This window comes from Microplitis mediator, chromosome 4, assembly GCF_029852145.1.
Source record: "Microplitis mediator isolate UGA2020A chromosome 4, iyMicMedi2.1, whole genome shotgun sequence".
NCBI lineage: Eukaryota > Metazoa > Arthropoda > Insecta > Hymenoptera > Braconidae > Microplitis > Microplitis mediator.
Window position 1 is genome coordinate 6,579,675 of NC_079972.1, and position 14,634 is coordinate 6,594,308.

The following is a 14,634-nucleotide window of genomic DNA, read 5'->3' on the forward strand; positions in this document are numbered from 1 at the left end:
GCCTTCATCATCCAGGTCTGATCAGATCTAATTATATATAGATTCATATATAATTATATATAATTCCATACATGATTATATATAATTATATATGATCTCATATATAATCTCATATATATAATCAGATAAAATCATTTTTTATCGGGATGATGCACAGATTATGCATAATCAGATATAATTTGATCATATCTGATTATATATAGTTATATATAATTATTTTTTTTTGGCTTCAAGAGTCATATCTTGGTTATATAGTTAGGTATGATTATATATAACTATGAATGATTAGATATAATTATCAAAATCATCCAAATATTTGGATGTAATTGTATATTACTTTCTTTGATCATATCCAATTATATATAGTTAGATCTCATCATTTTTCTTGAAGAGTAAAACGCATATTTTAGTTTGAATAAAACGATTTCGGCACGACTCAGTGATAAAAAATGCAACTTATTTTAAAGTTGATATTGCAAAACATTTTTCTTTCTCAGTACGAAATGTAAGAGACTCAGTTCCCGATCAGGGAATTAGTACCCAATCACCCATGTATTGCACATCTCAAGCGCGAAAGCGCTAGGGGTGCTTTACTGACGGTTCTTCCTCGTTGACAATTTTTATAGCTATATTTACCAAATCTTACTAAATATAGATATGCAAATACATGGAGTGATCGAGTACTATTTACGTGATCGGGTACTAGGGCTTTTACCTTACTTTTGATTGAAAAAAAAAAGAAATTATTCATTTTTAACGTGAAAGTTCTCTTTATTGGTAGAAAATATAATTATCAATACAATAATTACATAAGATTGAGTAGAACTATATGATTGCATCAATATAACATACGATCAGTTTATCATGTATATTTTAACTGCATTAATAAATCTGACTCCATTTTTATTTTATGAGTAAACTTCTCAGAATAAATCTCGCAAAAGAACTTATGTACAAACCAAAAATTTTTTTATAGTTACTTTATATTTCTCTTTTACGTTTTAAAATGATAAAATTTTATTATTGATTTATTCAGTGTTTAATTAATAATATATTCTTATATTAACTAGCGGTGCCTGATTATTGTCGGAGTTCGCTAGTTTTTTTAATAATCTAAAAAATTTTTGTCAGCTTATTTAATAAAAACTATTTGATATTTTTTATTTCTAATTAATAAATTAAAATAATTTTAATACAAATTTTTTTGTAATACATAAGTGCCGTCGTTACTTCGGCAGAAATTATCGAAAAGTTTTTATGTATAATATACTATATTGCTATTATTATTTTAAATATTTATAAATTATAAATTATAAAATATACAGTATTTCGGAATAACGTTGTACCATAATGGTATAAAGTCATTCAATATTTAAATTTATACAACAGTAGCTTAAACAATCGTTCATTATCATTCACTATAAATGTAACATGATACATTGAATTCACTGAGTTGGATGTATATCCATTATCAAAAAAAGGATATGTACAGCGACATAGACACATCTGTAATATACAACAATTGTATCAGGGTAACTGTAACATTCCGTAGGATAATCCTTAGCGAACACATGAGTTTAGGGCACACTAATATGGTACGTGAATATTCCGAGAGCGTGAACGTCGTCTACAAAATCGACAAACAGCGATGAGACAAGTCAGAGATAGAATAACTGCTAGGCCGGCACCTAAACCAGCACCTGCCCATCCTGCAGGACCGACGACACCACTATTGTTATTTGATATAGGACCTCCGCACATCTCTATAGACTCGTCGTCAGGCTCGAATAGACTGACATTGATTAAACCTAATGGTAAATAGTTAGTCGGACAATTGACGACTCCATTGCACAGAAGACGATCAGATATGCAACCCGTATTACCTGGACATTGGAATCCACACTCTTGGAGTTTCTGAGTGTTAAGTTGACCACTACTATCTCGAGGTAGTCGAAAGAGCTCCGTCCAAGCAATCTTGAATGCTACCCTCGCTGGTGTCATCGATCCCGTGAATTGTATAACAACAGGAGGTGGTTCGCCGTCTGGTATTCTGGGCTGACCTAATTGTACGGCAGAAAATATTGGCATTTCCCTGACATAACTGACATTTTCACCACAAATCGCTATGTAAGGTTCCGTTATACTAGCTAAAAATATCTCTAACTTTCCATCCTCACAAGACCTAGATGCAAACTTTATTTTGTCAAAATGTAACCACAAATCTTTGTCAGGATTAACTCGTAGTTCCCAAATACATTTGATTGACCTCGGAGGGCTGATGTAACTAAGAGCTTCATAGCTAGGAAACTCTATCTCACCGTCTGTTGCTGGTGGTAGTAATGCAGCACCACAAAGTGGATTATGGACAAATTCGAAACTTGCTTGAAAGAGTGGTGATGATTGTTTAAAATAACTGGGTGCAGCATGACTACCATCAACAAAAAATTTAAGTTCCAGCTTTTCTCCTCGAGACACTATTTTTATAGGAGGTGTAGGAGGAAATAATTTACAAAGACAATGACCCTTATCAGCTTCAGGAGTTGATTCTCGTACAATCACTTTATCAGCACGACTATCCCAGCAATGATTACACTGAGCATAAGGGTTTTCTTTAAAGGTGACAGATTCAATAGTCAGTATCACTCTCGCGAAAAGTCTTTTATCGGTAATAAAGGTATAAGTGCATGTCAAGTCATTTGGTGGGTCACCCGGCCGTTTATATAATAGACTATTGAGTGGTGAGCGTAGTCGGCCCGAATGAGCTTTCCATGAAGCAAATGTTTCATCACACTCGGTATTTGGTACAGGTTCTCCAAATCTAGTGGCATTAAAAAAATCATAATGTGCCCAATAATATAACGAACTACCGGAATAACTTCCAGTTTTACTCTCAAATCTAACAAACATGGAATTTGACGTTGAAACAAAATCATGCTTTTCCATGGGTTTGCTAAAAGTATCGCAAAAGGTTTTTATAATTTTAGCATCATCTGGCCAATTGGCATCATAAAGTGTAAGACTTTCGCCGCAGTCTCCGTCATACGGTGAAATAGGTGATTCAATTCGATTTACTCGAAAACTAGGAAAATAAAGCCTTGCAATTTCTCCAGGCCGACCTTTCAAAAGATAGGTACAACTAGTGTGTGGAGGATACCAATGTGCCACAGATAAAAATATACCTTCACCACCATTTTGAAGATTATCACTGCTTAAAAGCCAATCGCAACTGCCGTTTTTAACTCCAGCTGTTTCAACATGAGCAGGCCAATTGCCAACATTAAAATGAAATCCAGTATTTAAAAGTGGTCCAGCAGGTGATGATACAAATTCAACGTAGAGATCTGCGCTAGTACCAATTATGCTGTAAGGAAACTTTCCCATACCACAGAAAGTTCCGATAACTGGTGCAGTCTCATTCATGCCGTCATATACACGAATGTAATCAAAAGGGCAGTGTTGCGATCCAGAACTTATTGGTCGCATTGGGCAAGTCATAATATTCTCGCATCGTTGTCCATCTATGTTAAACTCCTCGTTTTCAATGTATAGTTTGATAAAAGGCTGCCTCGTATTAAGTTTATATTTGCAATGCAGTGCTCGAGGATATATGCCAGGATAAGCAGGACTCTGAACATAACATGTCTGAAGTCGACAGTCTTTGAAATCACGTTCGCAGTAACTTCCAGGTACAACTATACCTCGACGATTCGGGTAAAGCTCAGGATGTTGACCATACCGTAGGTACACCTCAAATTGTTGCTCAGCTCTTGAATCAAAGCTAAAGTAAGTCTGGTCCGTGAAGTTATCAGCATGAAAGAGAACTCGTACGAAACTGGTTTCCGATATAAACGTTTGAGGTTGTTCAGATTCACCACAAAAGACTCCAGGCTCTTTTCGATTACTCACTGATGTCTTAGTATTTCCATCTATAATCTGTAACAAATAAATTGTGTACTGTAAATAGTTAGTATATACAATTAAGATATAGAAATATTAAGGATTATGGAAAACCTTCGCAGATTATTATTATAATTTTTAACCATCCCGAAAGAACTATCTCTAAACTTTACTTAAATTGAATCTACTGTCTTTCGTGGTGACATAACGCTGCTTCCGGCAAACGATAGAATACTCTACTGGTTTGCTACGGGCGCCAACTACCAGCCGTTCTCATTTAATATCCGGCATGCATGCTATTGGAGCTTCGTTCTCGGAACAAATTATCATATCACCCGAGGGCTTCCAGTCATCGTTCAACTTATTTGCTAGCTCTCTTTCTCTTCCTTTCTATATTCAGTAATCTACTTTAATCAAATTTATTATGTTATAATAATTATACAGAAGTTAATCTTACTAAGTTTGTTTAATATTTTGCATATACATATATGTAAATATATAAATATATTTAATTGAAAAAATTTTAATATTAAAAATATACAATGAGTTTATAGTCATTTTTAAGTAATTAAATTTAATGGGGGATTTAATGCTTACATGGAACTGAACCAACCATGAATTCATGAGCCATGAAGCCTTGTTTACGAATGCAAAATTGCGTGAAAGGGGTGTTCAGATTTGGATATGTACCCTTTAGGCAATTCCGTGTAGCATCAATGGCGCTGAGCTCAACGTCCAGTTGATTTGGCTATAGGGTTTACAGTTGCTACGCGTTAATTAGGCGTTGCGGCCTGTGTGTTTCCCACAAATTCTATGTTATGTTTCTGCGTATCAAGCTGCTTTCCGATATTATTTTATGCAGCATTATTTTGATTAATAAATTGTAATTTGTTATCAACGAATTAAATCGTTATTATTATTTTATTCAATTCAATGAACTAAAAATATGGATAATTGATTCCTATACATTTCAAGCTTGAAATAATAATCGATCATTTTACACGAGATCAACGTTTCGGATTTATATGCTATAATAATAATAAAAAAAAAATAGTCTGTGTATAATTAAATTTAAATTCATCATTTCTTTTTAAAATATTGATTATCACATATTTTTTAACGTTTCCTGTACTCGTAGCGGCAATTTGATTTCCCGGGAAAAAATGTTTTTATAAAATTTTGTAAAATTTTATAAAATGATTTTTTTTCCCGGATGGGTCACCCATCCAATTAATGTCCAACCTCGATGCTGCTTAACTTTTGTTATTGAAGAATCGTAGTCTGCTCCACTCGTCTATTGGTCACTTGTAGCTTAGAAAAATTCGTGGCTGTATTTATGATTACTCATGAATTGTTATCAGCCATATTCCACAGTATTAATTTATAATTATATATAAAAAAGAGATTTGAATAATTCAACTATCGACTGTTTAATGGACATAAAATTTTAAAATTAATTAAATTTATTGAATTGTAATGATTCATATTTTTGAATTAATGGCGAAACCTTTGAACTTTTCCTTGAGTAATAAGGCATTAATTTTAATTGATAGTTGACAAAATAAAAATTTAAAAACATTGAATTAAAAATTATCACATTATGTAATATAAATATAAATATGTAAAAGAAAGGGGTAGTGGGGGTAGGTAAAACGAGGTACTTCTAAAATTTTATGAAAAAAAAATTTTTTTTTTTAAATCTATTATAACCATCCCAAAATTACTTTTGTAAATACACGGATAAAAATGATTGACAATAATTGTAGTTCAACTTCTACTTATTTATGTTATGTTCAATAACTAATGTCGTTTCAATCAGTAAAATTATGATTTTAATGTTTAAATTGCTATCATTAACAGTTAACCGTTGAATTATACTGCTTGAATATTTAAAATTACGACTTAAACCTTAAAAAACTACAAGACACTTGTCAAAAAAATGCATCTGTTATTAATTTCTTACGTTCTACTCAGTAATATTTACTGAGATTCAGTATAGGCGCGCTGTTGACGAGAATCTCAGTAATATTTACTAATATTTTTTTTCCGTGTATAATTGAGCATTATTTTGAACTTTTTTCGTTAAACTTTTCCAGAATCGAGTGCCGGTCGAAAAATGTTGAAGACTTTTGTATTATGATAAAAACTATTAAAAACTTTTTTATCTTCCTTTGCATCCAATAATTGTGTAAAATATAAAATTCTTAATGTAAATTACTTACAAAAAATTTTAATAAAATCAATTTTATTCAATATTCAGAATTTTTTTTTTTTCTACATTTTTTTGGGGGTACCCTGTATATATTTAGGTAATCACTTATATTTTTTATAATATAATTTTCATATTTGTTTATCACCATATTTTGCCCGCAAAAATGAATTTTTTTTTATGGCCATTGAAAATTTTGTCTATTAACTTTGAATTTCTAACAATTTTTATAATAATTTGTGATAAACTTTATAAAATTGTGTGAAATTTTATCAAATTTTACAAAATGCTACCCCACACTAGATGCAATAGTGACATCAAATTCTCTGATGTTTGATGAAATATTATAAAATTTTATATAATGTTATAAAATTTCATACAATTATATCGAATTTCATTTAATTATTACTTCCCTCACTAAGATCTCACTTTATAAAAGTGTATAAGATTGTATAAAAATTTATATAATCCTATGAAATTGTATAAAAAATTATACAATTTTATAAAATCTTATAAAATTTCGTACAATTATATAAAATTTTATCTAATTATTACTTCCCTTTTAAGATCTTACCATAAAAAATTTTATAAAATTCTGTAAAATTTGATAAAATTATATGAAATTCTATGAAATTTCTTTGCACAGTCTCATAAAATTGTATAAAATATTATATAATTTTATACAATTGTGTAAAACCTTATAAAATTTTATAAAATATCATACAATTTTATAAAATCACATTTATTTATTACGTTCCTTACTCAGATCTTACTTTATAAAATTGTATAAAATATTATAAAATTTTGTAAAATTGTATAAAATTTTATAAAATTTTATAAAATTTTATAAAATTTTATAAAAACATTTTTTCCCGGGTTTGCAATGGTCCATCCAAACTACGTGCTTGAAGATTCAACTGCAGTTAACTCGTCTACACTGTAACCACGTGCATAGCATATTTAATTACGACACGCTGAACTCTCTCATGCAAGTATTTCTCCGAGCGCAAAACGTGCACAAGAAGGAAGTATACTTTCGAGTAGAGAGTAAGCTCGAGAGTAAGATCGAGCTTGGAATTACATCTAGCAACCCTTGATTTTGTACTCGCATCGCGTCACATTTATTTTTTCAAACCTTCAAACCTACAAACGTTCAATTCTTCAAACCTTTTGTTTATCCTTCATATATTTTTATTTATTTCTCCCCGTATATGATAGTCAAACAACGATGATTAATTGCTTAACTAATTCCCCAAGAAATAATAATTTAGATTTACCAGAGATTTCAATTCTGGGTTCTACTCAGGGATTTATAAATCGATATATATTTAAAGCTAAAAAACAACCAAATTCTAAAACTATAAAAAGTAAAAAAAATTTTATTTAAAAAAAAATTTCAAAATCTTATGAAAAATAAATTTTTTTTAATTTTTAAACCGAGGCGGTGGAATATACATGAATCTAAATAGATCTACGTCGATTAAATCAGTCTTAAATTTAATTTTCTTATCTGTGTCTTTAGAAATCTTTAAGAACCTATTAATTTTCCGTTCAAAATTAATTCAGATATAAGGTACGAAAGGGCCACTTGGCAGCCGAAATGGAAGGTAGATTTTCCAATTAATCTATATAAAAAGTTTCATACATACATATCTTGTGATTCATGTTAGTGTATAGTCATGATATAAAACTAGGCTCGTTTTCTAAGAGTGAGAGTAAAAAAAGACAATGACTATTTTCGATAGAGAACTTCAGATAGTTGATTTAACAGAACACTATATAGGTAATGTACCAAACTGACCTTCACGTAAACAAAGTATAGAAAATTTAATTAGTATGAGATCATAATTGTAATCGCTATTACGATGGCAAGACCAATTATAATTATAGGACGTACAGGTACGTTTGAAACATCATTAGTGATAAAAGAAAAGTATCCCTAGCGGTTTCAGCGGCATGATAAAATTACCGTTTATTAACGTTAAATCGTCGTAAGTTCTGCCGTCGAACATTCTAAGGTTGAAGTTAAGTAAAACGACTCCAATAATCTTGAATAACTTTTGAAGGAGTAAATTTAGCGAAAATTGTTAAGAGACTTTTTTTGTAGAGCATTCAATTTCATCCTAAAATATTTATTGACTTTTTGCGGATACTAATTTTTACATGAATTACAAAATTCCAAATTTGAACAATCAAATTTTAAAATCATACCAATGTTCAAAGCATGATTATAAGGAAACGGTTCATTTGAAAAAAATTTCAATCAAACCTTTTTTGTAGAGCATCAAATTTCCTTCAAAAAATGTATCAAAGTCGATTTCATTTATCTCGATGGTTTGAGAGTTATGAGACAAAAATTAAAAAAAAATCAAAAATTGCGATGATGCATCTTTCAATATCAATATTAAGGACTCAAATTTTCACAATAATTTTTTTTTGTCATCCCAAATAATATTTTCACAGTATCGTTAAAAAAAAAAATAGTCGATTTTTTTGGCCCAGTCTAATATATATATATATATATATATATATATATATATATATATATATATATATATATATATATTAGGGTGCTTCGTTTCCGGCGAAAGTACTTTTTTCGTGGCTCATCAAGCAAAATATTGTTTTTTATGTTGAAACAAAAATTCCTGCCAAGTTTGAGCTCTTAATTCCAATCCTAAGTACATTCCATTTGATTTCAAAGATTTCCCATTTAAAATACATGTAAATTAAATTACTTTTTTTTTAACTTTCTAATACTCAGCTGCATTTTATTATATCGACGCGGTTTTGGTCGCAAATTGTAGGGCATTTGGTGTTCTTCGAAAGTGCCCATAGTTACTTAGCTGTGATTCCAGCTGTTTTGCTTGTGTCCGTTGCGGAAGTTATTTTTCCTATGGAATTGACCTTTATTGGCTTGCAGAACGTAAACCAATGAAAGTACACTAAAAATGCTAATGGAAATTTTATAGGAAATTTTATTTCCTTAAAAAAAAGTCCTATGAGTCAAGTCGCTAAAGTCCATAGTTTTCGAGTTATAGTAATTTTAATAATTTGAAAAATAAAATATAAAAAAAAAACAATTACATTTTATTTTTCAAATTATTAAAATTACTATAACTCGGAAACTATGGACTTTAGCGACTTGACTCATAGGACTTTTTTTTAAGGAAATAAAATTTCCTATAAAATTTCCATTAGCATTTTTAGTGTACTTTCATTAGTTTACGTTCTGCAAGCCAATAAAAGTCAATTTCATAGGAAAAATAACTTCCGCAACGGACACAAGTAAAACAGCTGGAATCACAGTTAAGTAACCATGGGCACTTTTGAAGAACACCAAACGCCCAACAATTTGCGACCAAAACCGCGTCGATATCATAAAATGCAGCTGCGTATTAGAAAGTTAAAAAAAAAGTAATTTAATTTACATGTTTTTTAAATGGGAAATCTTTGAAATCAAATGGAATGTACTTAGGATTGGAATTAAGATCTCAAACTTGGCAGGAATTTTTGTTTCAGCATAAAAAACAATATTTTGCTCGATGAGCAACGAAAAAAATACTTTCGCCGAAAACGAAGCACCCATATATATATATATATATATATATATGGGATGGAACCGACTTTTGAGGACACGATTGCGCCTACAATCCTTATCCGATCTTAATGAAATTGTCTACACTTATATTATGTGTAATTACCACGGTTAAGTTCGAAGATGGGCTGAATCGGTCAATTAGTTTAGATGTTATGGCTGCTTGAAACTTTAACGATTTTTCGAAAAAATCAGTTTTTAATCACTTTTAAGGTCCATAGAACTTTAAAACTAAAACTCATAGATAATTTTTGTACAAAGTATTTTAAAGCTTGACTAATGAGCTTTAATTTATGACCTTAAACTTTATATTTTGACCATTTCTTCCAATAATTTGATAGCCTTGAAAATTTTAATGGAATCAAAAAATGTTGGAAATATGGTTTTCAGTCACATAACTAAAGCATTTTTCATTATAATCCAATTTCGTCGGTTGTATTCTATTATGAAGAAAGTAACCTGTAAATTTCACAGCTATTTTATATTTTAAAAGTATTTCTTTTATCACTAATGATGTTTCAAACGTACATGTACGTCCTATAATTATAACTGGTCTTGCCATCGTAATAGCAATTACAATTATGATCTCATACTAAGTAAATTTTCTATACTTTGTTTACGTGAAGCTTAGTTTGGTACATTACCTCTATAATGTTTTGTTAAATCAACTATCTGAAGTTCTCTATCGAAAATAGTCGTTGTTTTTTTTTACCCTCACTCGTACACTGTTAAAAATTTCTATAGTAAATTTACAACAAAAGTGTAGGAAGTTCTAACGCATAACAATTTAGTAAAAATACCATTCCGTTTTGTAAATTTACTATGCAACTTATTCCAACTCCTAGATTACTCGAATTGTATTGTATATTGTATTTACAACACACTGATTTGTAATTTTACTCATATTTTGTTTTGTAAAATATTTATAATTTTACATTAATTTTTAAAGAAAACGAGCCTAATTTCATATCATGACTATACACTAACCTTTATTACAAGATATGTATGTATGAAACTATTTATATAGATTAATTGGAAAATCTACCTTCCATTTCGGCTGCCAAATGGCCTTTTTTACTCATACATTTGACGTGTATTAGATATCAGGTACTTTTTGTAGGAAATTAAATTTCCTACAAGAACATGCTTGTCAAAATTTAAAAAAAAATCGGTCTATCGGTTGACCCTGCGGGCCAGCCTCAAAACTTCCCGCTGTTTTTGAGCTCCTTGAGCTCGAAAACATTATTGTAAATACATTTTCGAGCTCGAAAAAGCTTTCGTATGCCATTGTTTTCGAAAAAAACCGTTTTTTAGCATTTATTTCTCCCACGATATCTCGCGAACGAATTAACTGATTTTTATGATTGAGGTGGCAATCGACGCGTTTTATTGAGATCTAAAGCTTATTAGATTTTGGAATTGTTTGGTTGAGTCGTTTCAAAGATATTCGCAAATAACCGTTTTTTAGCATTTCTTTCTCCCACAATATCTCGCAGAGGAATAAATCGATTTCGATGGTTTCGGTGGCAATCGACGCGTTTTATCAAATTTTAGAGCTGATTAGATTTTGAAGTCGATCGTTCAAGTCGGTTCTGAGAAATCACTAAAAAACCAAAAGAAAAAAATTTTTTTTTCATTTTTAATTAAATACATTTCAAAAGTATATGATCATACAAGACCGTGTATGGCTTGATATACATAGCTTGATATGGCCATATCAAGCCATATATGACTTGATATGACTATGTATAGAAATTTTAACTAAGGTACCGGCGGGTAATAAGGCCTAGCTAAGGGATATTTTGAATAGAATCGAAAATATTGCATTTGATTGTCGAAATGTATCATTAATCTTTATTTCAATACATTAGCCATAAAATATAATGAAGTAATGGTAGTTTATACCACAAACGAACAAAAAATCAAACTTTTACAAGAACCATACGAATAGGCCTTATTTTACTACGGTAGGACAATAAGGCCTACGGGTTAATCAAACTGGAATAGTTTAATTATACTTAATAAAATTGGTATTCGAGATGAATCATCACTTAAATTTAGCAACAATACTTTTATAAACACAGAAAACTAGATTGCTTTGCTCAACAGCGCTTAAAACTATCAGTATCCTTTTTAAGAGTCAGAAGACTAGATTGTTTTTTACGATTTCTTCTGCGCTACAACATCATATGACGAATGGTGAAATATAGAAGACAGGGAACGTAGTATCGGGACTCTATTAACTTGTCGTAGCATCTCTATGCAAGACCCTTCTACTAGAGTAGCCTTTAGTGGAGGCGGTTATTTTAAATATCATTTCTGTCACTTCGGCCTTATTACCCGACAGGCCTTATTACCCGCGGGTACCTTAAATTAAAAAAAAAAAAAATTTTTTTATTTCTTTTTCTAATTATTTTGGCAACGCAGAGATTATATCAGATATGGAAAAAATTAAATTCCTAATCTTATTGGAAATGGCCGCACCCGCTTTAGTAGGATTCGAACCCAGAACCCTCCGTACGAGAGACCGACGCTTTGACGACTAGGCTATGCAACCGACAGTGACAACGAAGTTTAGTTGTGCTACGTAAGATTGAAAGAATATATTCACTTTTGAAAAAGCATAATATAATCATCAATATGCTGTTAGGCATATCAAAAAAGTTTCTTATTATTTTTTTGCACTACAACATCCTGTTTATAAGTAATTGTAATAGTCAGCTCAAATATATTCAAAAAATCTGTATGTCTATGTATGACTATACATGCACAGAAAAAAAGGAACTCTTGGGTCAAGAAGAAAATCGTTTCCAAAAATAAATTCTTAAATTAAAATATCCTCTTTTCTTGTTTGAAAAAATTTTCTCTTGGTAAAAAAATTTTTTTTTTTTAATTAGAGTATATAAAGCTCTTCAATAAAGAAATTCAATTTTGATTTAAAAATATAAATTTTTGCTTTAAATGTTTTTAGTTTCTCCGAACAAGAAAACAACTTGGTTGGCACAAGAAAATTTAGCTCTTGGTTTTAGAAGATACCAACTCATTCTAAAAACATCGTTCTCTCGAATGTAGTCAATATCGATTCATTTCGATACATCGAGTTTTTAAACAGAGGCACATTTAACTTACTCCAAGTAAAAATTAATTTATTCAAAGATTTGATACCATTTAGTTCAAAATCAATGTAGACTTTATCTGAAAACAATTAATTTTAGATTAAAAAAATAAAAAACTCATTTTAAAACTAAATTATACATTAATGTAAAGTAAAAAATACTTTTATTTTAAAATACAATAATTCAGTTCAATTTTAAATTAATTGTTTTTATTAAAAATTCAATTTTCAGAGTATATACAATTAATCATCAACATATATTTTGATTTTTTATTACAATAAAAATTTTTTTTTTGTTACAAAAATAAATGAAAGGTTAGGTTATTTATCCTGGCTTCATCGACAGCATCAACTGCATGATATATACCACACTAAAAAGGAAACAATTTTATATAAATTTAGGATCAGAAACGATAACAAACGTGACTATCTGATATGATTAAAAACAGCATAAATAATAATTAACTTACTTTTTTGTGATTGAAACGACACCATTTAACTTAACGTGAATCAGAAAAAAACACCAGATATAATGACTAATAACTACAATAACTTACATTTTTACCGAACACTTCAATTCAAAACAATTTATGTATATGAATTAGTTAATTGTATAATTAATAAACTAATACTATTAGAATATTGGTGTGTAATATATAATTGCACATACACGGCGCCAGCGCTGAACAGACTCGTTTCATTTTTTTGGGATCTTCGGGCGTCTACGTGTATACACAAAGTAGTGTCCGAAGTATAGAAGCTGCATAGACCCGAGTGCTCCTGTTATCCGAATGCTGCTATGGAAAAAAACCAAGAGCTTGATTTTCTCGACTTGAATTTTTAACTTCCCGCTAAGAAAATTGTAAATTTTCAAAAATTCGGGAAGTTATTGGTTTCGGTCCGATTTACGAAAATCGAATTTCCATCAGATGTCGACGTTTTGAGGTCCTAGGAAGCTATTCTGACTAATTTCAAGATGATGTCCGAGTGTATGTATGTATGTATGTACGTACGTACGTACGTATGTAAATACCTGTATCTTTTGAACGGATGAACCGATTTTGAACTTTAAGGTGCCATTCGACGCGGATTGTCAATATCTTGAAGCCGAGAGAAAATTGAGCTTGATCGGTAGGGCTCGTTCAGAGATATTCCAAAAATAAAGTTTTTTCAAAAATGTTTTTTTTGGATAACTTTTAATGTGCTCGATGGATTCATTCCAAAATGGACTGGGCTCTAGAGCTTAATAAGCCACGTCGAATGTCACCTCAACCATCAAAATCGGTTCATTCGTTCAAGAGAAACCGTTGTCGAAAGAATTAAAAAAAAAATTTTTTTTTATTTTTCCTGAAATATCTCAAAAACGACTCGATAAATCGAATCCAAAATTTGATCAGCTTTAGAACTTGACAAAACGCGTCGATTGCCGCCTCAACCATCAAAATCGGTTGATTCGTTCGCGAGATATCGTGGGAGAAAGAAATGCTAAAAAATGGTTTTTTACAAAACAACGGCATACAAAAGTATTTGCGAGCTCGTAGAGCTCGAAAATGTATTCACAATAGTGTTTTCGAGCTCAACGAGCTCGAAAACAGCGGGAAGTTTTGGGGCTGGCCCGCAGGGTCAACTGACAGACCGATTTTTTTTATTTTTGTTTCAAGCAATAGCCACTAGTTGGTTTAAGAAATTTGACTCCTTACGTAGAGAAGTTAAATTTCATAGAATAAAATATTCTATATACATAAATGAAGAAATTCAAAATATTAATTCAAAAAACAATTTACTTTCTTTATTTATTTTTTCTTTTTGAACTGA

At 30.4% G+C, this 14,634-nt stretch overlaps 1 protein-coding gene across 2 annotated transcripts in view; it reads right to left on the minus strand.

The window, feature by feature from the left end:
- Positions 1-694: 694 nt before the first annotated feature.
- The window catches only part of LOC130666399 (uncharacterized), a 216,985-nt gene continuing 203,045 nt past the window's right edge, over positions 695-14,634 (minus strand). Inside the window, exon 4 of one of the 2 annotated variants that reach the window (XM_057467357.1) lies at positions 695-3,933. In XM_057467357.1, coding sequence (XP_057323340.1) covers positions 1,588-3,933 — 2,346 coding nt within the window. In that variant the 3' untranslated portion in view covers positions 695-1,587. The remainder of the gene's footprint in view (positions 3,934-14,634) is intronic. The other variant, XM_057467356.1, reaches the window with a different exon arrangement.